This window comes from Octopus sinensis, linkage group LG13 (assembly GCF_006345805.1).
Source record: "Octopus sinensis linkage group LG13, ASM634580v1, whole genome shotgun sequence".
NCBI lineage: Eukaryota > Metazoa > Mollusca > Cephalopoda > Octopoda > Octopodidae > Octopus > Octopus sinensis.
This window is the reverse complement of record NC_043009.1, coordinates 64386583-64411371: the sequence shown is the minus strand read 5'-3', so window position 1 is coordinate 64411371 and position 24789 is coordinate 64386583. Positions and strand designations below refer to the sequence as shown.

The 24789-nt window shown below is 36.1% G+C and overlaps 1 protein-coding gene across 1 annotated transcript; it reads left to right on the top strand.

Moving 5' to 3' along the window:
- Positions 1-22202, top strand: LOC115218678 (solute carrier family 22 member 15-like). Its single transcript, XM_036508482.1, has 10 exons — positions 1-118; positions 227-336; positions 1400-1773; positions 2699-2802; positions 6528-6682; positions 9213-9384; positions 10365-10640; positions 14698-14912; positions 20669-20777; positions 21370-22202. The coding sequence occupies exons 1-10, from the start codon at positions 93-95 to the stop codon at positions 21575-21577; spliced, it is 1749 nt and encodes a 582-aa protein (XP_036364375.1). The 5' UTR covers positions 1-92; the 3' UTR covers positions 21578-22202.
- The last annotated feature ends 2587 nt before the right edge of the window (positions 22203-24789 follow it).

The window sequence follows — 24789 nt, the reverse complement described above, 5'->3', positions numbered from 1 at the left end:
AATAATAATAAAGGACGTTACCGTATACATTTTCACAAACCAAGGTCGTTATATAGACCTCCTTGACTCAAGTTAGAGAAAGGGTGCGTATTATGCACAAGGTTTGGGTTTTTCAGAGGTCTATCTCTAGCTATCCGCTCAGTCGAAGTCGACTCTCGGTTACTCGATGGATCAGTGTCCTCCATTCAGTTCTATCCTGGGCCGCTTCTTTCAGATTTTTTCAGAGGTACAGCTCCCTAAAAATCCCCTGCGTATTATACTCAAGGGGGGACTATACTCGAGGATTTACGGCATATATATATATAATTGGAATTTACAAATGTACGACGAATACAGGTGGGTAAACAACAAACAGATGTATTAGTTTAATGCACGGGAAATGAGAAAGTATTTTATGTTTCGGTCATACGCTCTTCCACAGGAAGGAACGCAGAAATAAACAGGGAGGGAAAATAAAAATATATGTTTGTGTACTTATTTACTTGTCATTTTACACATTTCAAGTTGTCAACCCTTTAAATGTTTTGAATAATCCAACGTAAATGTTTACAAAATATATTTGAACAACAGAGATTATCAGTGACAACACATACTAAGATTTCTTAAAAATTAATTATCAGAATATATTTCGTTTCATGTAAAATTTTAGATTAGTTAATATATGAACTCGCAGAGGAAATATTAAAAATGCAACTTAAAAAAAAAGCTTTTAAACTGCGTCAGAATAAGTTATGTAAATACCGGAGATTATGTTGATAATAATATTTAATAAGCTTATGAGCTCCATAGTGGGCTAGTATTTCTTAGAATTTTTGGAGAGGTGGGGGCCAGTAAATTAGATCGACCTCAGTACGGAACTGGTACTTAATTTATCGACTCCGAAAGCATGAAAGGTAAAGTCGACTATGGCGGAATTTGGATTCAGAACGTAAAGACTAACGAAATACCGCTAAGCATTTCGTCCGGCGTGCTGACGTTTCTTATTTCTTTATTGCCCACAAGGATTTAAACATGGAGGGGTCAAACACGGACAGACAAAGGGATTAAGTCGATTACATCGACCTCAATGCGTAACTGGTACTTAATTTATCGACCGCGAAAGGATGAAAGATAAAGTCGACCTCAGTGAAATTTGGACTCAGAACGTAAAGACAGACGAAATACCGCTATGCATTTCGCCCGGCGTGCTAACGTTTCTGCCAGCTCGCCGCCTTATTAATTAGTAATTAGTACCTTTTCTACTATAGGCACAAAGTCTGAAATTTGATGTTGGGGGCTATCGATTACATCAAACCCAATGCTCATCAGATATTTATTTTATCGATCCCAAAAATTTAAATGAAAACGATTCATTAGAAATTTCTTAACGAAACAATGTTTGCTTTGGTTTCAATTTTAGATTTGTCAGTATCTGAAATTACAGAAGAAATACTGAAGAAATGTGGTGGATATAGTTTATTTCAAAAGATACTTACTATTTATGTTGTAATCTTTGTAACATGTCACTCTCAAGCTATTTTAACGATGGTATTTATAAGAGAAAGTGTTCCGTTTGCTTGTTATCCTTCAAATTTCAATGAATCTTTGATTCCACCAAATATCACTTTGGATGAATTCTTAAACAAGGCAGCTGTCGAAGAAGAGAAATGCTCTGTGTATAACCTGGATACTAAAGAAGGATTTTATATCCTTCCCACCAGTAATTCTACAAAGGAACCGTGTAATAATGGTCGAAAGTTCTACTCTGACCATCTGTCATCTATTGTCTCTGAGGTAAGGAGTTGTAACTCGTTTTTTGTTTGTTTGTTTATTTTTTTAAAATCTTTATTCCTTAAATATATACGCCCCCTAAGTCTTATAAAATCGTGATTTCAATAAACGAAAATTTCAGTAGATGCTGAAGATAAATTTTAGTTTTCTAATTAACGTTAAATCTTTGCAAAAATAAATTCCACAGTTTACAGCATTTAATGATTATTTATGCAGTGAGAATAGGAATTGTGAATTTTCAAGACCGAAAATTCCATATGGCAGAAGAAATACGAAGTTTAGTGGAATATTGTAATGATTAAAATGTACGGCAATAAAAAGAAATAAACCAATTGGGTTAGGGGTACCAATGTAGATAAAGTCGTCCACTTTCTATATTTATATAGATTCCGGCTAACGAAATTTTTGTAATTCATTTCTTCACGGAATATATATATATATAATATATATATATATATTATATATATATATATATATATATATAAATATTCACTGATCTTAAAGGCTAAAGAGATATAAATTTAAATATTTACATTTCTCCAGTTTTTACGTCACCAGTTTTTGCCACTATATTTTCGTTTCCTCTCTTTAAATTAAGGACAAATAAGAATTCATTCAGAATGTCTGACATTCGTCAATGAAGTTATCGTTATTTTTTATTAAATCATCTGAATATAAATATTACCGATGGAAGCTGCATCAATACCAAATGGTGATGTAGATCCTACTGAGTGTAGGATATTCATTGCCGTCTGTATAAAAGGCTCCCTCAGAGAAAATATTGCTGTATTTGATACACACACACACACACACAACACACACACACACACACACACACACACACACACACACATACACACACACACACACACACACACATACCTTGAACAATTAGCGCTGTTTAAAATGTCATTCTGTTTTTCTTCAGTTCGATTTGGTTTGCGAAAGAGAATGGTTGAAAAACATTGCGGTGTCAGCAATGTTTGCAGGATTTCTGGTTGGAAATATACTTTTTGGTACACTTTCAGACGCGTAAGTATATAATGTTGACTTTCTCTAAGAATGCTGGTTATAAGAAAATGGAATTCATATAAATGAATAATGAAATATCTAACAAATTAACAATGAAAAAGTTGACAGAAATCGTATAAAGTCCTTATAAATATAATTATGTGACGGATGTCAAGTAATAAATACATTGACAAGACGCCAATCAGGTGCACTGTGTTCTTGTCTGAACAATGATAGATCTATGGTTTGTGAACTTTTAACCAGATTGCAAGCCAGTTTGTGGGTCAGTATGGCATCCAATAGCTGTAAATATATCTATAACTAAATAACTACACTGACTTTGAAGTTCAAATCTTACCTTTTACTAACAATATAATGATCAATTCAAAATGCTAATATCATTATGATAATTATTAAAGTGGCGAACAGGCAAAAATCGTTAGCAAGCCAGGCAAAATATTTCGTGGTATTTCGTCCGACCTTTCGCTCTGGGCTCAAATTCCACCGAGAACCACTTCATGTTTCATCCTTTTCAGGTCGATAAAATAAGTACAAGTTCAGCATTGGGGCCGATGTAATTGGCTTACCCTCTCTCCCGAAATCACGGGCCTTCAAATTTGAAACCAACATTATAATTATGGCTTCTTGTATACCTACCTACCTTCACACACACACACACACACACACACACACACACATATATATATATATAGATATATTCAGATACAAACATACATACATACATACATACATACATACATACATACATATAAGCTGAATTAGAAAACAGAGATGTCTAATGAATGCAAATAAATTTATTAATTCATCCACAAATTAACCAGCAAGTGTTTCATTTCTCAAAGAAGATAAAATTTCATATATACACTCATATACACAAACATCATGGCGTCGAATCCAGAAACGTTGGCATAGCAGTCTATTCATTCTACCGGTTAGTGAATACAGTCTCCTATAATTTTTTGCCATAAATACAGTACAAGCCTCGGCAAAAGAAATGGTTATCTTTTTGGAGTAAATACAAAGAAACAACCTTTCCTGAGAAGATCGAAACAGTAAGCAACACTGAAATTAAGTTAATACATATCACCATGGCAACGATAGAATCCGAAGTCAGCTATCACAAGCGCAACGGCTCTACCGAGAAGAATTCCAGTGGACTTTCTAACTGAACCGAAACCTATACTAATTTTGCAGAGAGACCAGGGAAAATCTCTCGATTGGCTACATGAAGAGAATTAAGGAATATTGGGATAAGAAACACCCAACATTCGCAAAGTTTTACTCAGAAACAATTACGCCAGTAAGTTACATTCGTTGAGAAGAAATATTCCACTCTACCAAACAAAATCACACAGAGAAAATGCATAACGCAGTAAGAGAACGGCATGATCTGTCTCAAATTGTGCACGCAAAAAGGTTGTTGGTATTAATTTTCTCCTTGATCGTAGCATTTTTCTGTAAATATCTTTTTAGTTTCACATGCGTCATCCTGGTTTCTTCAAAAGCTTCCACTCCACTCCACACTTTTGTCCACCATCCAGCTCCATCCGAAGCAAGGGTTTTTATGGTCTTTGGATCTTTTCCAAATGACTTCATGTTAGTCTTTAAACAGTCCTTAAAGCTCTTTTGTGGTTTACACTGATCGCGTTTCCCTTCTGCAAGTTCGCCATAAAACTTGGGTGCGCGTTCATCCGCCATTCGAACAATGTGGCCAGAGCAACTCATTTGATTTTTCAAGATCATTGATTTAAGTGAACTGACGTCTGCAGATGCAAGGACATATGTGTCATGAGTAAACAAGTTCTGTTTAAAGTTTAAAATGCGGCGATGGCATTTTTGGTGGAATAGTTCTGACAATTTGAGATGTCTTTCGTAATCGGTCCATGTTTCAGAGGGATACAACGGGGATAACGATTTTGTGTTGTTATTTATATGTCGTTGGCGCCAAACACGTGACTCCAACCCATCAAATGCTTGTGCTGCCCTTTGAATTCGCAGATGTATTTTTGTGTTCAGATTTCCATCATTTTGTACAGAGCTTCCGAGGTCGATGAGAGTCAACAACCTCATGTAACTTACCCTTAGCGAAAAGTTTGGGGGTTTATAAACAGTACCACATGGTACATCACAACTGTTTTTTTTTTCAAGTTGATGGTCATACCAGAATATGAGTCAAATGCCGATCCAAGAGATTGCAGGCCTGTTTCAGAGTGACTGACTAGATCGCAATCGTCTGTGTATAGGGGTTCCCTAATGAGTGTCGTAAAAGCTTTGTTTTGAATTTCAGTTTGGTCAGATTGAAAACATTAGCCATTGATCGATAGTTTTGAAAAACGTGTGATAGCACAACAGCAAAGTATATTGCAAAGAGGGTGGGAGCATCAAAGTTTCCTTGCTTTACTCCATTTTCCATGGCAAAATATGATTCAGAAAGCCTCCTACCAAAATTTAGTCTTCATATCTTGATGCAAAGCCCTGATCATGTTCACAATTTTTTATGGGCAACCTATTTTCCTTAGAATTAATCACAGGGCATTTCGATTAACAATATCGAATACCTCATGCCAACAGAGGATGGTCTGTTCAAAAGTGCAGAAAAATGTTCTACTCAGCGCTTATGGATAGAAGCGGTGTCAGTCAAATGCAAATGTCGATATTTACTTCTACTAACCTTGGGTCTTGACTTTCTGTCAATATGAGAAAATGTCAAAGAAGCAAGGACTTACAAGCAATAAAGGTGAATAACGTTGTATCAAATAACATTCACCATAAATCCTAGATTTATTCTACTTTTAGTATACTAAACGACCAGGTAATGAATGGACACTGGACTATGCCTGAGTTTATTTAAGGGAGATCTCGACAGCGTCAAAGTAATGGTCTCAGGTCTTGGAACAAGGCCAGCAACTTTGGGAGAAAGGAAAAGCCAATAACATCGACCCTAGTGCTTCGCTGGTACTTATTTATCGGTCCCTAAAAGATGAAAGGTAAAGTCGACTTCGGTGGAATTTCAACTCCGGAAGGTAAATCCGGAAGAAATGCTGTTAAGCATTTTGTCCGGCGTGCTAACGATTCTGCTAGTTCGCTGCGCAATTTACTCATACTAGTACAATGATTTCTTTCAGGGAATTTTCGGGAAAGGATGAAGCTGTCCTGAAAGTAATTTTTTAACATAATTGAAATCTAAATCATCCAAATAGATGAGAAAACAAGGCCGAAATGAGTAAAATATCAGCTCAATTTCGCTGAATTTCTTTCACGTTAAATTCCAACCAAATCATAACCTGTACATCTAAAAGTTGTTTTTTCAAACATTTCACTAAAAATATCCGAAATTTCTCTCACCACCCTCCTTGTATCTTCATACCCACTTTTGCATTATTTCGGTACAACACTCGTATATACATATATATATTTGTGTGTGTGTTGGGGGGTGATGAGAGATGAAAAGTGAGAGATCGACAACGAATAGGGATCGAACAAGAGAGAGAAGAGAGCGAGAGAGGAAGAGAGAGAGAGAAAGAGAAAGAGAAAGACATGGAGAGAAACGTGAGAGAGAAACGTGAGAGAGAAACGTGAGAGAGAAACGTGAGAGAGAAACGTGAGAGATTTATACATTGACATGAAGGGAATTCGATTTCTAACAGACAGATGAATTTAAAAAATAAACTTTTTTTAAAAAACACTAAAACAATAATTTGTCGCTTTAATTTTATTTTTCGCAGATTCGGCCGATATAAGATTTTCTGTGTTGCGGATCTATTGAATATATTTTGTCGTTTTGTCAAAATATACTCACCAAATTACACTGTCTTTTGCATTATCTACATTATTGAAGGTTTCGGAATTGCTGGCACGTATATAGTTTTATTCACCATCTGTAAGTATTTGAAAATTCTATAGACGCCAACTTTTGATCTTAACACTTACATGCCTCTCTTTTTTGCTTCATAATTTGGGCCTTTGTACTCCTGTGGTGTATGCGAAATCGTTTCTTTTTAGTGTGTAGAAATGTGCTTGTACGATAGTCTGTTATATCTTGTTTTAATGTGTAATCGACTGCTTTATAGTCTATGGTCAGCCCTAATTAAAAAATATATCCATGATTAATGATACTCCAACCACAAATATTGTAGGAGCATCAAATAATCCTTTCTTATGTAATATTTTCTTTAATTTGTGTATTGTATACTTTCCAGATATCGATGTTTGGTCGAATTCTCTAATTATTTCTGTGTCTGTATCTAACAGGAAAACGTTCTTAATTTTTCACTCTTCAACGTTACTTTGTTGTATGTTTCTAATCTCTATTTCATATCCATTTCTCTGATGAATTCATCTACTGCTTGCTTTAGTATTACGAGTTTATCATGAGGATTATACAACTTAAAGACGTCCGTATACAATGGATGGGTGATTGTCTTTCAATAACATTTGTATCCAAATCCGGCCCTGTTTGTTGATTAAAAATACCAGCATCATCAGAAAATATAGTCCCATTGGATTAATCCTTTTCTAAATTAGAGAGTTTTAGCCTGTAAATCGCCGTTTTTTGTTGTTGTTTTTTTTGTGTCTACATCTGAAAAATTGTCTGCTATTCACTTGTAGTATATTTCCTGGTGCTCTCTTACTAAGGCAGAACCATCTTAAAAATTTACTATATCACTGAGAACAGTGAATTCGTTTGCCTATTAAGCGGGGGTTCAGGAGGAAACGGATACTTCGTGAGACATGAGTTACCGGCATTACCACAAGTGAAATAAAGATGTATGCAAAAGAAAACGGTGAGAGTTTTTACAACCGTACCAGAGTACAGGTCAAGAAATTTATTAAAGACATTTGGTTTTTCCATATGGCCCTTAAAAGAGGAAGGCTATAAAGGAGCCTTAATGAAAGGGACATTCCTGCAAATATTGTGTATTATTTATATCTGATATGAATCGGCGAGTAATCAAAGTGGCATTCAGTGATGTGTCACAAGGAAAGAATGCAAAGTACTTCATCGTGATCTTCGATGAACATGGAGATATTATCGATTTGAAACTACTGTCTAAAAGAACATAACACCAAATACCAGAGTGCCAAGAGTGATACATTTTGTGTCAGAGTGTGTTAGGTCCAGATGTAGAGTAACAATGATGTGGGTGTTGTGATAGTTGAGGAGTCATCTAGCTGCTCCCTGCAAATATTACTCTCGTTTTTTTATTTTACCGAAAGAGAAAACACTTTTGCTATTTAATAAAAGAATCTGAAAGAGATGGTACGTCGTACACGATTAAGGACGACGTTGTTCTACGGCGAAGAACAAAATTCTTTTAATATCTTCAAAAGTTCTCCGAACATAAGACGTGAGTACGGTGAGAATTCTATTCCAGTACATTTAATGAAATTTCATGCGAGGCGTTATAGTCAACGGAACCAAGAAAGCAAGCAAGCAACCAACTAACCAACCCAATTTGGGGCTTCTGTTTTGTTTATCGATTTCAAACGATAATACGAAATGTCTACAACGACAGGAATTATATTCTAAATTTCATCTGTGCTTACTTAATATTGCCTGAAATTACAATTCTGCTATCGACAGTCCTTTCCTTAATAAAAAGAATTGAAGATTTATATCTGTGAGACAAGACAACTGCAGGCGTTGTTGTGTGGTAAGAAGCTTGCTTCTCGACCACGTGGTTCCAGGCTCCGTCCAATTGTGTGAGGCCTTGAGCAAATGTCTTCTACTATAGCCTCAGTAGCGATTTGAACTGAGGAGCAGATAAATGTAACTCGTGATTGTAACGAATTACAGTAATTACTCTAAAAGGTATGCAATAGATACATCTCATTGCAAAGATTTCGTTATTTTTTTACGTAATTAAACTTTAATTGAACCGGTGGTTGAAAACTGAGTTCAAATTCCGCCGAGGCCGACTTTTCCTTTCATCCTTTCGGTGTCGATAAAATAAATACCAGGTGAACACTGGGATCAATGCAATCGGCTTATCCCCTTGTGGAGGCACATGACCTACTGGTTAGAGCAGCGACTCACGGTCGAGGGATCGCGGGTTCGAATCTCAGACCGAGCGATGTGTGTGTTTATGAGCGAAACACCTAAGCTCCACGCAGCTCCGGCGGAAAGTAATGATGAACATCTGCTGACTCTTTCGCCACAACTTTCTCTCACTCTTTCCTCCTGCATCTTGCAGCTCACCTGCGACAGACCGGCGTCCTGTCCAGGTGGGGGAATCTATACACCAAGGAAACCGGGAAACCGGCCCTTATGAGCCAGGCATGGCTCGAGAAGGAACAAACAACGTATCCCCTTCCCCCAAAATTGCTTGCCTTGTGCCAAAAATTGAAACCACTATTTGTATCACTATTTACATATTATATTAAGAAATATATCTTTTTCTATATTACAGTGCAAGAATGTGTCGCCCAAAACTACAGAATGCGTTTGAATTACCTTATGCATGGAACCTTCGGTTTTGGAGCAATGATTCTAGCTGGTGTGGCATATGTATTTCCAAAATGGCAACACCTGCTATATGCTTCAGTTATTCCACCAGCGTTGGTTGTCATTGTAGCATTGAAGTAAGTGTAGTTGTGCATGCTGCAACGAACATCTAGGCAGATAGGCGTGGCTGTGTGGTAAGAAGCTTGTGTGCCAACCACATGATTCAGGGTTCGATCCCACTGCGTGGCACCTTGATCAAGCATCTTGTACTATATCCTCGGGCTGACCAAAGCCTTGTGAGTGGATTTGGTAGACGGAAACTGAAAGAAGCCCGTCGTCTTTATATATATATACATACATATATATATATATATTATATATATATATATATGGTGGTTCCATGTCCACTTCCAAAGTGCAAGACACTTTGGTCAAATATCTTCTACTATAGCCCCGGGTCAACCAAAGCGTTACGAGTAGATTTGGTAATCAGAAACTGATAGAAGCTCGTCGTAATATGTATGTGTGTTTGTGCGCGTGTGTGCGTGTGTGTGTGTGTGTGTGTGTGTGTATGTGTGCGTGCGTGTGTGTAATTTGTTATCGCCATACTATTAATAGTTATCGCCATACTAATATTAATATGGCGATGACAATTAATTTCCAGTAACGCTGCCGTAATCTCTTTTAGAGAGACTTGGTAATTTTAATATTTCTATTAGTAATACATATCTATATTGCAAAATATTTAACTCACCACTTTTATGAATTTAACAGATTTTTCAGATAATTCACCCTCACTGAGGTGTTTCTGATACAAATTTACACACATAAAAAAATTATATATTTGTATATGTGCGGCGAATGGCCATTTAGAAAACATAATTTACGGCCCGTTATAATATTAGTCATATTTATAATACAGTACAAAGAGACAGTAAACCTATAAGCTACAAAGTTATAGGTTCACATTTCCGTAGTAATTAAACTGATTTGTTTAATTTGAGTCTAAGATGCATGAAATTATTATCAGTTCAAATTTATTATTGCATAATTTCATTTTTCACTTCTAAAACATTGCAACGTTATCTCACTGTCTATCAATCATCTTATTTGGCAGATTCCTTCCTGAGTCTCCAAGATGGCTTCTTAATAAAGGGAAATTTACTGAAGCTGAAAAGTCATTTGAGAAGATAGCTAAAACAAATAGGAAAAACGCTGCGATTGCGGTAAAACTTATTCAGAAACTTCAAACAGAAAGGAAATCCAAATTGCAGGCCGAGATTGACGAAAATATGAAACTTGGAAGCAAGAAAATACATAAGACGTACACAGCAATTGATTTGTTAAAAAAACCTCGAAGAGCGATGATTTCCGTGAACATTTGGTTTAACTGGTAAATCTTTTGTCATGTTTAAGATTAAATAATAAATATTTATCAATATGCATTATTAAATCTCAGAATGAGATTGAAACAGTAATCGCTCGATAATGTAAAGTATAGATGCCATCTTAACATGGCTAGCCACATAGGGGAGGGGATGTTACTGTAGCTTTATAGCCCCAGGAGATCGTCGTCTCCAGCTGGCTTTAGACACCATTTCAGTGCCCTTGAAGTATTTGCAAGTACTTCAAGGGCACTGAAATGGTGTCTAAAGCCAGCTGGAGACGACGATCTCCTGGGGCTATAAAGCTACAGTAACACCCCCTCCCCTATGTGGTTAGCCATGTTAAGATGGCTTCTATACTTTACATTTATCAATATGTTCTATACTAAGTAGGCGGCGAGCTTAGCGGCATTTCGTTCGTCTTTACGTTCTGAGTTCAAATTCCGCCGAGTTCGTTAGCATGCCAAGTAAAATGCTTATCGGTGTTTCGTCCGTCTTTTCATTCTTAGTTTCATTATTTTTTGATGAAATTTTTTTCTGTAAAAAATCTTCATCCTATATTAGTAGTAGATCTATTACTATTCGCTATAGGGACTGGTAACCACTATAAGCTGTGGTGGAGAACATTTCATACGTGTGCTGAGGCTGGCCAAAGGATTTTATATTTAGTTATATCTGGGGTACTTATGTGTACACATGACTTTTGCTTCGGCTTTTTTTCCATGGGCGCATGTAAGTATTTCATTTATTTCTATTTGTATTTTCTACTGAAGAGGAAAGAATCTATGAGATTAATTCCGAAATTGATTCAATATAGAAATAACGAACTTTTTAAAGAAATTCTATTAGCTATCTTTCCTCGATTTCAGCACAACGTGTTTCTGTAGTGGGTACATAATAATATGTGGAAATTGACGATTTAAAAGTCTGTTATCAGCACATCGGCATAGAAATAATTTTCTCTTGCCTTTGTTTATAAGTTGTATATATGTATATGTATATATATATATATATATATATATATATATATATATATATAGACACACACATATATAGACAAACACACACACACACACACACACATATATACAAAAGATAAACTCACTTGGAAATGGATGAGTGGCGTTCAGTCATATAATATATATATATATATATGTATATACACATACATATATGTACATACACGCATATATATATATATATATATATATATATATATATATATATATATATATATATATATATATATAATGCATATATGGACACAGGATGTCACAAAACTTATACAACATGAAATACGAAGACAAACTTTGGTATGCGAACAACGAGAGAAACAAATCGAAAACAACACAAGTAACATGAAAAACTACCCTTCATCAGTCGTCGGCAGTCCATCTACCCCTCATTTCGAGCGATTAACTACAATATGAGGCTTCCAAAAGACAGTTGCTCCCACGAACCAAAATAAAAAAAAAAACAGGACATACAACAAACCAAACGAAATCAATTATGGAGGGCCGTTAAGCCAGACGAGATAGGTAACGAACGCTGGAGGAATATTGTGTTTGACAAGAGAAAAGATAGAAGAGAAGACATATAAAGAATAGGTTTGGTCTGTAAGACAGACTGAAAGAAAAGAAAGATGGTCACGTGAGGAAAAGATAGATGGCAGATAGTTACGTGTTGTTTTTGCATTTCATGTTGTTTACGTTCTGTGATGTCCCGTACCCAATATGCATATATATATATGTGTGTGTGTATGTACATATATGTATGTACGTAATGTATACATATATATATATATATATATATATATATATATATATATTATATATATATATATATATATATACATATTTATATAATCAAAATAAGCAACAAGGATATCCAGAAGTAATGCCTACGATCATTTCATGCAACTCCATTTGATTAAACAATGCAATAATTACATCAATTTAAAATGTAGAAAAATTTTCAGCTGCACAAAGACATAGAATTTAATTAAATTAGAACAGAGGGACTCATTAGTATAATTATACCTAAAATCTCCAAGTTAAGGAGACAGACAAAGAACATGTTGCATAGCCATAACTGAAATTTTCAAGACACTGCCTGTCACTGATTTTTTATGGGGTCATTTTTAATTTATATACTAGTTTATCAAATCCCTTATATATTTAAGGCTGAGAGAAAACAGAGGGCAGTATCTGTTTAGGGTAGGGCTGAGGGAGTAGACAGACATTCTAGATGTATAGCCATAAAAATCAAGATTTATTAGAAGCAATCTCATGATGTTTAGTAAGGGAAAACTTAAAACAAGATGTTAGCTGATAATTAAGGGGCACCCACTAGCAGACTATTGATAATGAAACAGGGGGAGTCTTATCATGTAGCACTATAATGAAATACTTTAAAACAATGTTGCTATATTGTATACAGATAAAGTTTAGTGTTATTCAGAGGATTATTAAGAAGAATATTGTAACAAAAGGATAGAAATTTATGAATACTTTTGAGTATATATCAAACTTTTACCACAATAGAGGGAGGAAAAGAAATTATATAGAAATAGTTTAGAATCCATACATATTATATATTTAAATACTAAATCATCAGATGGTATCTTTGAATATTGATTAAATGATATTTACTGGCTTTAACAAAGGAGTATTGAGGTAAAAGAACATATTAATTATATATTAATAAAATTTTAAATTCCAATCTCAGCAGTATTTTTTAAAATTAGCAGTGAATATATCAGTATAGTTTTATATAAACTACAAACACACACACACACACATATATATATATATAATATATATATATACATATATATATATATATATATATATATATATATATATATATATATATGTGTGTGTGTGTATATATATATATATATATGTGTATGTGTATATATATATATATGTATATGTATATATGTATATATATATATATATATATATATATATATATCTATATATATATATATATATATATATATATATATATATATACGCACACACTTATATGTGTATATATGTATATATACACACTTCAGCCTGGCTATCCGTTTGAATGGACCCTAGTGTGATTTTTTGGGACATCTCTTCTAGCTGGTTAAGGACGCAGGGCTGCATCTGATAAATTGCGAGCAGGGGACTGAACCCCTACCACCGTCTGGTGACAGATCAATCAAACCAAGGCTATTTCTGCCACTCGTCGGTACTGGACAACTCGGATGCAGCCCTGCATCGCTAACCAGCTAGAGGAGATTCCCTCTTAGGGTTAAAAAAGTCGCTGTAGTGTCCGTTCGAATGGACAGCCATGTTCAAGTGGCTACGGCTATATATGTATGCATGTATGTGTTTGTGTGTGTCTTTGTCACCCCACCATCGCTTGAAACCGATGTTGGCGTGTTTACGTCCCTGTAACTTAGCATGTCGACATAAATGACAGATAGAATAAGCACAAGGCTTTAGAAATATATCCTGGGGAGATCCATCCGACTAATGATTCAAGGCAATGCCCCAGTATGGCCGCAGTCTAATGACTGAAAAATGGATGATAAAAAATATATATTCATTATTTATAAAGAACTAGCAATATCGCCCGGCGTTGCTCGGGTTTGTAAGGAAAATAACTATATAAGCATTTTTAAAGAGTTATAGCCAAAAAATAGCAAAAAAATGCATTAAAAATGGAAAAAGAATTATGGTAAATTTTTTTTTAAATCGTTGACTCATCGTAGACATTTTTTGAGAGTTACTTCCCTTATATAATAGCGAAAAAATGCATTAAAATGGAAAAAAATGATGGTAATTTTTTTTTTAAATCGTAGACTCATCGTAGACGCGCGCTAATACCCAGAAGGGCTCGATATGAATCACGACTATAAGATACCCGGTTTTGGTTGAACTGCACCGCAAAATGTGGGAGTAGTTAGGAATCTAAATCGTAGGAGACAGACACACAACTTGACTTTTATATATAAAGAAGATTATTAAACAATCAGCTAAGATCTCTTTACCAAACTATTTTTCAAACTGACCCTTTTTTTTACAGGTTGATCAACAGTATGATTTATTACGGCGTGACTCTAAATTCTGTTGATATGTCTGGCAATCGCTACGTAAATTTCTTGGTGATGTCAGCAGTAGAAATTCCAGCGAATATTCTTGGATGTATAAGCTTTAAATGGTTTGGACATCGTAAGCCGCTTTGTTTCTTCATGGTTTTTGGTGGAATTAACTGTATTGTCTCAAACTTTGTACCAAAAGGTAAAAATTTTGTTACATCAGATATTTTGTAACTGGTCATTGTTAAATAAATAAATGTTAAGGATACATACAAATGAATGGCATTAGCTAATATTGTTATATAATTCTCTGTTTACTATTTTAGTGCGTCGTTTGACAGTTTATTAGTTAAAAGCAAACTTATGTCAAATTATCTGTTTGCATAAATGTTTGCATAATATAAATTCAATTCTTATATTCATATACATATCATAGCCTATTATATATACACACACACGCACACACATATATGTATGTATATATGCATATCACTTTGATCACTTTGACCGACCAGTCCGTCAGGCGTCCATTTGACACCGCTGGTCACAGCACGCTGTCCACTCCTCTCTGGATCGCGCCTTTCTCATCCACGTGATCCCAATCGTCCTCTTGAAATCGTCACTCCACCGTCGTGGAGGTCTTCCGGGTGATCTTTTCCGCTCACGCGGGTACCACTCGTCAACTGCGTGCGTCCACCGATTATCGGTGAGCCGGGCGACGTGTCCAGCCCATCTATACTTGCATATGTATATATATATATGAAAATTATACGTAAACCACTCTGCTTAAATAATGGAGCTACAGATACAATATCCTTACATATCTCACGTCTATTTTCATTCCTCCAATTCACTCTGTATTTCATATCTTCTCCATAATAACCATTGCTTAACCATTTTCTCACTCTTTCTCTGATGAAGTGATTGATAAAATATCACGGAAACATATGTAAGACCTTCTTTTTATAAATGTTCTGAAATCCTTCACAGCCTTGGATTTTTCATATCAGAGACCTCGATGTTATGTAAATAGAGGAATTTATCTGTAAATATAATATGTGACAATTATTCGGTAGCCATGATAAAACTCCGAGTTTCGGATGTCAGGGCGGAAACGCACGCCGCCATCTCTTCAGTTATCGGACCATCGAAAAAAATGCGTTTAACGGTCATTTTCATTGCATCTTTTTCGATGGCCCGATAACTGAAGAGATGGTGGCGTGGGTTTACGCCTCGACATCCGAAACTCGGAGTTTTATTATGGCTACCGAATAATTGTCACATATTATATTTACAGATATATATATATATATAAATATTGTTGGTAACTAAGTTCCCGCCGTTTTTTTAAATTTTGTAATCTATTTTTTCTTCGAGAATCCTATTTTTGAATCATTTTGGTATCTATTTTTTTTCTAGTTAATTTTAGTTACCTTTTGTTTATTTTCAGAACATTAAAATGGAATGTCAAGTTAAGAAAAATGAGCATTTTCGATACCTCCTTCTTTTTGCTTTTAATCAAGGTTCTAAGGCCGCAAAAGCTGCTCGCGACATCTGTGCTATGTATGGAGAGGGTTTCATAGCTGAAAGAACCGCTCGTGATTGGTATGCCAAGTTCAAAAATAGAAATTTTGACCTCAAAGACGCACCTTGTTCTGACCGTCCAGTTGAGTTTGTTGAGGAGCTATTAAACTAACTTGTGCACGAAAATTCTCGTCAAATGACAGGTGAACTGGCAGAGATAATGGAATGCTCCCACACTGCTATAGAGAAGCATCTTCACTATATGGGAAAGGTTCAGAAGTATAGAGCATGGGTTCCACATGTTTTAAGTGGCAACAAAAATCAACGAGCCACAATCTCCGGTGGTTTGCTTGCTCGTCCCTGCTCAACTCATGGACACAAGGAACGATTTCTTTACCGAATCGTTAGTGGGGACGAAAAATGGTGCCTGTACATCAATATGAAGCAGCGTAAGGAACGGCTTAGCTTATGGTGGGACTGGGAAGGAATTACTTGAACGGAACTAAACGGTCAATGCGGAACTGCTTAGTTTAGAAGGCATGAGGAAATTTTTAAAGAAGGAAGCTCCAACTGGCGGGACGAAAAGAACGCCGACTTTTATTGAGAAAGTTAGCACCAGCTGAGCATGAGAATTATGTTACGAACCTGCCGTCGTTCAACTCGAACTCGGACCCTAAGTCGAGCGACGACGACGACCACGCTCAGTCAAATCGGAAATCCACCACAGAAAGCGGTGGAGTTGGCAGCGAACGCAGACCGGTGACTGGAGACAACAACAACAACAACAGGAAGAGAGAGACAGCGGAGGGCAGTTGCTTACATTTACAACAGTTAATACAATTGTTACAACATCAATCAAAACGTAATACATTGCAGATACATTAAAGAAAAGCATTTAACAAATCGTAAAAAGTTAAAAAGAAAAACAACAATCAATGCATGCACAATACACAACGTCCGAAAACAATCCACATTAATGTTCAACGCAATACAGAGTTCGAAAACAGTCCAAATTAAAGTCTTTCTCTTTCTTTTTTCCTTCTCTTTTTAACACAACTCACAATGTTTTTTTCCCCTTTTTTCCTTTCTTTTCCACAGTTCTTTTTTTCTGACACAATTCTTTTTACATTTCAACACCGAAAACATAAACCGAAAACATAAACAAACATTACCGCACATTCCGAGTCTGCAACAATTTCAGCTCCTACTACAAATATTCATGCCTTCTCGCCGTAATCTTCCTTACTTCCTCTCGCTTGACATGTCCTCAATCCTATCTGCCTGTCCTTCTCGCCTCTTGCCAACTGTCATCTCTGATCGACCCTCACGCCAACTGCACCTCTAGCCAACTCACTAACTAACCCCAGCTCGCCGCAATTTAAAGGGGTGGCAGATTTATTTTTTTCTCAACTTTGCTTGACCGGATAAGGGTCAGAGGTACTTTCCATCCTCATTAATTTCCCTTACCGGTGACAAGACAAAGCCCTATAACTTCTTTCGCCAGTCCATCTGGCACCAACCAGCGAAACTGGGTCATAACACTTTTTCTTCAACTGACCTCGCATATCAATTACATATTACTAAAGAATATTTTACCCCAGTGTCACTTTGATACAATATCCTTACTTATCTCACGTCTATTTTCATTCCTCCAATTCACTCTGTATTTCATATCTTCTCCATAATAACCATTGCTTAACCATTTTCTCACTCTTTCTCTGATGAAGGGATTGATAAAATATCACGGAAACATATGTAAGACCTTCTTTTTATAAATGTTCTGAAATCCTTCACAGCCTTGGATTTTTCATATCAGAGACCTCGATGTTATGTAAATAGAGGAATTTATCTGTAAATATAATATGTGACAATTATTCGGAAGCCATGATAAAACTCCGAGTTTCGAATGTCAGGGCGGAAACGCACGCCGCCATCTCTTCAGTTATCTCTTACTCAATAATAATAAAAATAATAATAATAATAATAATAATAATAATAATAATAATAAAATAATAATAATAATAATAATAATAATAGTAATAATATTAATGAGGAGGAAGAGGAGGAGAATGGAGATTTGAATAGTTTAATTCGAAACTGACTTAAGGTATAGACCCTGATGAAACTGCACTGTCATTATTGCAAGTTTGCATCGGCAACGGTGTACAGCCACTGCAGTTGAAACACGTGTAGGTCATGATTAATACGGTTTATATAATTGTAAAATCAATTATCGATGGTCAGATTACCATTCCCATTATTGTTGTTGTTATTATTATTATTATTATTATTATTATTATTATTATTATTATTATTATTATTATCATTATACGCTCTACAGAGCGTTTGCAGTCGTACGTAGAACACACAGAATTACCGAACGAGAAAATTTATCAATATCTAACAACTTATTGTAAGCAGGGTCAAAGAATACGGACCGTTGTGTTAACAGACAACTGGAACCGAACTGAGAGCACACACAGTATTCGCTTGGATAATGTACCCCTGAAAACTCACTTTATATATATACATATATAAATACAATTAAAGGCTTCCAAATAAGGAAGCGTTGTGCTACAAACACAAAATGGGATAAATTCACTGAAGAACCTTGTCTTGGCAAATACATTCTGTTTGTTTGCTAAAAATAGGTAGAAACCGTTCGGTCTTGGATATAGCTGAGATGGTAAATGTTTTTAATTTTCATTCCTTCCATGAATTTATCCCTTTTTGTGTGTCTAGCACAACGCTTCCTTATTTGGAAGCCTTTTATTGTATTTCTATATGAATAATATATAGTCTAATGTCTAATTCGTCTTTTGTGCTAGGCCACGGGTAATAATAATTTATTTTTATTACCCTATTTTATTATTATTAAATATATATATATATATATATATATATATACATAAAGAAAACGAAGAAAAAGACAGCAATTCGAGAGTGTGGTACATGCAAAGAATTAAAACACGCTCAGGGAAAGAAAGAAAGGGTGTTTTACGTTTCGAGCAAAGCTCTTCTTCAGAAACAGGAGACAAGGGGAAGTCCAAGCGAAAAAGAAGACGGAGTAAAAAATCGCCAACACTCCACGAAATCGAATTTTCATTAATTGATATGGCTTCCTTATTATACATTATGTGACATTATACCAGCGCAAGATAGCCGTCCCGACTACATTCACACGGATGCCATAACTCAAATTTGGAATGGTTTGTTCTATTTGACACGAGTCAGGAATTCTGGTAACGTGCAGCGCTAGGACATAATCGCTATATCTATGAAGGAAAGAGTTCCCTTGCTCAATGATGAAATCTGGCGACTTCATAGGTTGTCACCTTGTAATTATCATGGAATTGTAGTACAAGACTACATTTTTTGTCGGTTGTGTTCCTTCGGTTATTTTCTCAAAATTCCATCCTATCAGCTAGTGCCAAGTCTGCCACACACACAATAAGAATTGTTTCTGTTTTTAGATTCCACATTCTGGTTACCTCTATTTCCAGGTCTTTGTATTTTGAAAGTTTCGCCATTTCTTTTAGAGACACGTTGTCATCTGCCGGTATTGATACATCAATTAGAAAGCATTTTTTTTCTTCATGATCTCTGACAACTATATCTGGTCTGTTGGCCTTAATTTCCCTATCTGTGTGTATCGGCATTTCTCTATCTGTGTGCATCGGCATAAAACGCCAGAACAAATACCTCATAAAATACTGTTAGACGTCCTCACGCTCCAGAATTGGCGGGATTTGAAATGGGAACGAATAGAACCGGAAGAAATATCGTAAAACGTTCTGATTAATTGTCTTAAGATTTGGCCAACTGTCTGTGTTGTATGCACCATGTACGCACATGACAACATTACAGCTACATCCCTAAAGGACAATAGATTAGAGAATCTCAGATCATCTTTCATAACAAGCATAGACGGCATTGTCGAAATCGTCCTCAAAAGTGGAGGTAGTCTTTTCAACACAAGCGCACATTTGTGTCTTCAAAATTTACTTCCTTGCTATAAACTTGATGCCTTCAAGCACACTAGTATCTGCGGTGGTTTCTTTTCTCGTAGACTGAATTATCATTCTCACAAAAATCTGTTCATTCGGCTGATGGTAATATAATTCCCCAACAACTGGGGTCACCTAATCATTCTATTAGATTCTATTGCCATAGGCGGGCCTCTTGAGAAATGACTCCTCATCGTGTGGGCCACACTAGTAAAAAGATTCGGAGTCATTTTTTGTTAGGCGTGTCATTCAGAAAGTCCCGCGGGCCATAGTTTGCCCATGAGGCATCAGAAACATTATTTCTACTAGTCTTCAAACTAATTCCTCCGTTTATTGAACACTTTACGTTGCAGAGGAATGTGACATGCAGAAGTTATAATACAAAAATTGAGCGTTCTTATTTTCACAGTATACAATTTCTTTTCAGGAAACTTTTGGTTTCCACTGATATTAGCTGTTCTTGGGAAGCTGGGTGCAACGGCATCATTTGATGGTGTTTATCTGACAACAGCAGAAATATTTCCAACATCAGTACGGTAGGTATGATATCTAATAGCTTGTAGAAGGACTTCGCATGCCGTTACAGTTTCATTTTCTCTCTCCCACAGAACATCCCAATCATTCGTATATACTATTCGCTATCCATAAATTACACATGCACTTGATCATACCTTAAACGATGGGATGTCTATGGATGAAATGCTTTCGATTAATGGTATAATCCATCAGGTTCGAAATCCTGCTAAACATTAATAACATTAAAGAATTACATTTAAAAATAATTAACACTTCTAAGGTGTGTATCAAAATAAGTTGTGGGTTGTTTATATGTTGTGTGCAATGCTAGCTACTCCCTTTGCAGGCCACTTTCTATCACTTGACAACGAGACGAACACTGTTTTATATTTTTTTTAATTTGGCTTCTCTAAACAATAGTTTTAGCTGATTACCATATACATGCAATGTCGTTGTATCAAGCTTTATGACATTATAATTGTGTTGGACTTATAATTGGACTTATAATTGTAATGTAGATATATCCTCATATTTATACACCAGAGTGATATATAGATAAATATCTCTATCTGTATTGAAGTAAAATGTATTTACTTTCTTTTTATATTTCAGCAACGGTGGCATGGGAACGGCTTCCTCATTTGCTCGATTTGGTGGTCTCATTTCAGCACCGATGCTTGGACTTTCTGTATACGGTTCTTGGATACCGCTAAGCATCTTTGGAGTCTTCGGAATTGTTGCTGGTTTGCTGGTCCTTTTACTTCCTGAAACGAAGGATGCTTGTTTACTTCAAACACTTGAAGACATGGACAATTTGTAGATTTGTAGAAAAGCAGAATTTTTGAGTTTAATGTAAACAAACGTGAAATGTCGAAACATTTAAAATCACATTTACGTCAATATGTTGCTTTAGTTTAGATATTTGCTAATTATTCATTACATTTATTTTTTATTATTACAAGTGTACAAATCTCAGACTTTCAATGCGGGGATAAAATTTGCGACGATCTAACTGGTGACATCGGGAAGCGATTAAGTGCTGTAATGGAATCCTCTCGAATGGAACGGGCATCAAAACAGTGGAACATACGAACTCGATTTAATTTTTGGTCTCAAATAATTTCAATGTGATAAATTACGTGTGTTTCAATGTTGAGTATATCTCCAAAATATTTTACTCTCTGTTAGTCGTTAGTTTCATGCTAACGAAGGTAATTGTTTACTAGTATTGTTGTTGTTCGTGGTGGTGGTGGTTGTGGTGGTGGTGGTTGTGGTGGTGGTGGTGGTGGTGTTTATTTTGACCGCCGGACATTATATCCTGCAGTAATTTGTCTAACTGATTTACGGTCTCAGTCCTATTTATTCCTAGGTCATCTCTCGCTTTCGTCTTTTCGTGATCGATAAAATAAAATACCAGCCAACCAAGAACTGGGTTTAATGCGAAACCTTCTCTTCAAAATTAATGCTTTTCTGCTCAAATTGGAAATTGTTATTTACAGACGTTGACACAAGACTAAAATATAACATTAATTTAATTCCGCTTCAGTACATAACAGATACGTATTCTCTAGATACAATGGTGTAGAAACTAATGGTGGTCTGTGGACGATTTCTATGAATAAACATCAGTTCTCGTTTTTCAATATGTACGCATGTCATCAAGAAAAGTGGGTGCTGACGTTTTGAGGAATAGCTTCTTCGGATAGAGAAATATATGCTGTTTGAGAGAAAGAGAGAAAATATATAACATACAGGAATCAGAAAACGGGTATTGGTAGAAAGATGATAGCGACTTTGAAGCAGTGAAAATGATAAGCAGATGAATGGTAATGATGTATATAGAGAGTAAAACGTAGAAGTTCGACATGGTACGTATTTCTTTGTACGAATTATAATAACAAAAGTTGTAGTATTGAGCATATTATGCCATATCCGGGGATCGGCGGAAAAGTCCAGACCTCGGGTCATCTTCAAAATTCTCTCTTCCCCTTCCAAATTCAGCTGCCCGCTTTCGAGCTGTTGATAAAGCTGGAACGTCATCCTCTAATGTAGCTACCATTTTAGCATAAATGCCATTGGGAGATAAGCTCTTTTTCTGCAGGTACTTGATAATACCACGATGCCAAACTTTACCCGTTTTCAAGAGAAGTCGCTGCCAATTACCCTAAAAGTGTTCTTTGAACAGTCCGAAGTCAGTTTATCTGGAGAGAAATAATGCAGTCGTTAATTAGAAGCGCTGAAATTAATAGCACCAGGACCATTCCTTCATAGTCAGCGCATAAACTTTTCAGCCCCTGTCGTATCTACCAGGGATGCATACGACTTGGATAACACACTGCATAAAAGATCTCAATACTTCTTCAAATATGATAGAATTCTCTTTTAGTCTTTAACTCTTTTACTTGTTTCAGTCATTGGACTGCGGTCATGCTGGAGCACTGTCTTTAGTCGAACAAATCTACCCCAGGGTTTATTCTTTGTAAGCCTACTGCTTATTCTGACGGTATCTTTTGCCGAACAGTTAAGTTACGGGGACGTAAACACGCCAACATCGGTTGTCAAGCGATGGTGGGGAGACAAACACAGACACACAAATACATACATATACATGCATACACCACACACACACATATATATATATATATATATATATGTGTGTGTGTGTGGTGTGTGTGTGTGTGTGTGTGTGTATGTATATGTATGTATGTATGTATATGTATGTATATAACTATATATATAACTATATATATATATGTATGTGTACGGCAGGCTTCTTTCAGTTTCCATCTAGCAAATCCACTCACAAGACTTTGGTCGGCCCGAAGCTATAGTAGAAGATACTTGCCCAAGGTGCCGCGCAGTGGGACTGAATGGTTTATTTATTTTTTTGAAACATTCTGCATATAGGTGCAGGCGTGGCTATGTGGTAATAACTTTGCTTACCAACCGTGTGGTTCCAAATTCAGTCTAAACACTAGACACGAACAGGCAATGAGATGTCTTCTATGGACAAAAATATACGCTTGAACGATTTAAATAAACACGACTTATCATCTATAGTAATTACACTAGTTAAAATAATGATTCTGATAATTAATGATATTTATGCAAAGATTACGATTAAATATAATTATAACAATAATATTAACTGAATATAGAGCCAAATGAAGTTAAATACCTCTGAATTAACCCTTTTAAAACTGTGGTCGTAAATGTACGCACACAGTGAATATGCTTTAAATCGGTGGTTATACGCCGTTTGCCGTGTCTCAGTGAGTTAGTACCGGTTCAGTTGCCAACTGAGAGGTCAATTAGATGCTTCATGTAAATATTTACAACCCAATAGACTCGTCTTGCAACTCTGGCTCCGTCAACTTCGACGTCGCGTCCTCTTTCGTTGAATTTACGGTCATCGCGCCAAATCACACCCAGACTCCACCACCTCACCAGTTGTTTCTTCGGGTTTGGACGATGACTCGGAGAGTGAGTATTTTCCTAGTTCGGAAACAGATGATTCCGATAGCGATGATGATATTCCGGTGAATCAACGGTACAGCCGGGCAGCACTGAAAAACTCCCGACAACAGAATGTCGTGTGGCTAGCGAGAGATTAATTTCGTCCGACGGCATGGGTTTACTGGTACACCCAGCATAAAAGCAAACCTTGAATATGGAAGTTTGCCAATGGAAATCTTCCATGAGTTTTTTACGGATGAAATGTTCCAATATTTAGCGGACGAAATGAATGACTAAGCTGAAAACCATCTCCGGCATGACAGACACGGGCATGGCAGTGATTGGTTTCCCAACCACAGGGAACGAAATCAAAGTTCTGTTTGCCTTGCTGATATGGAGGGACATCGTGAAGAAACCAACCTTGGCATCATATTGTAATCAGGATCCAGCCACTTCGACACCTTTCTTTCCGGAAACAATGCTACGTGATGGATTTTTGACGCTTCTTCAAAATCTACATTTCAACACAGGCGAGAACCAGGATGACAGGCTGCACAAAATACATCATTGATGAAG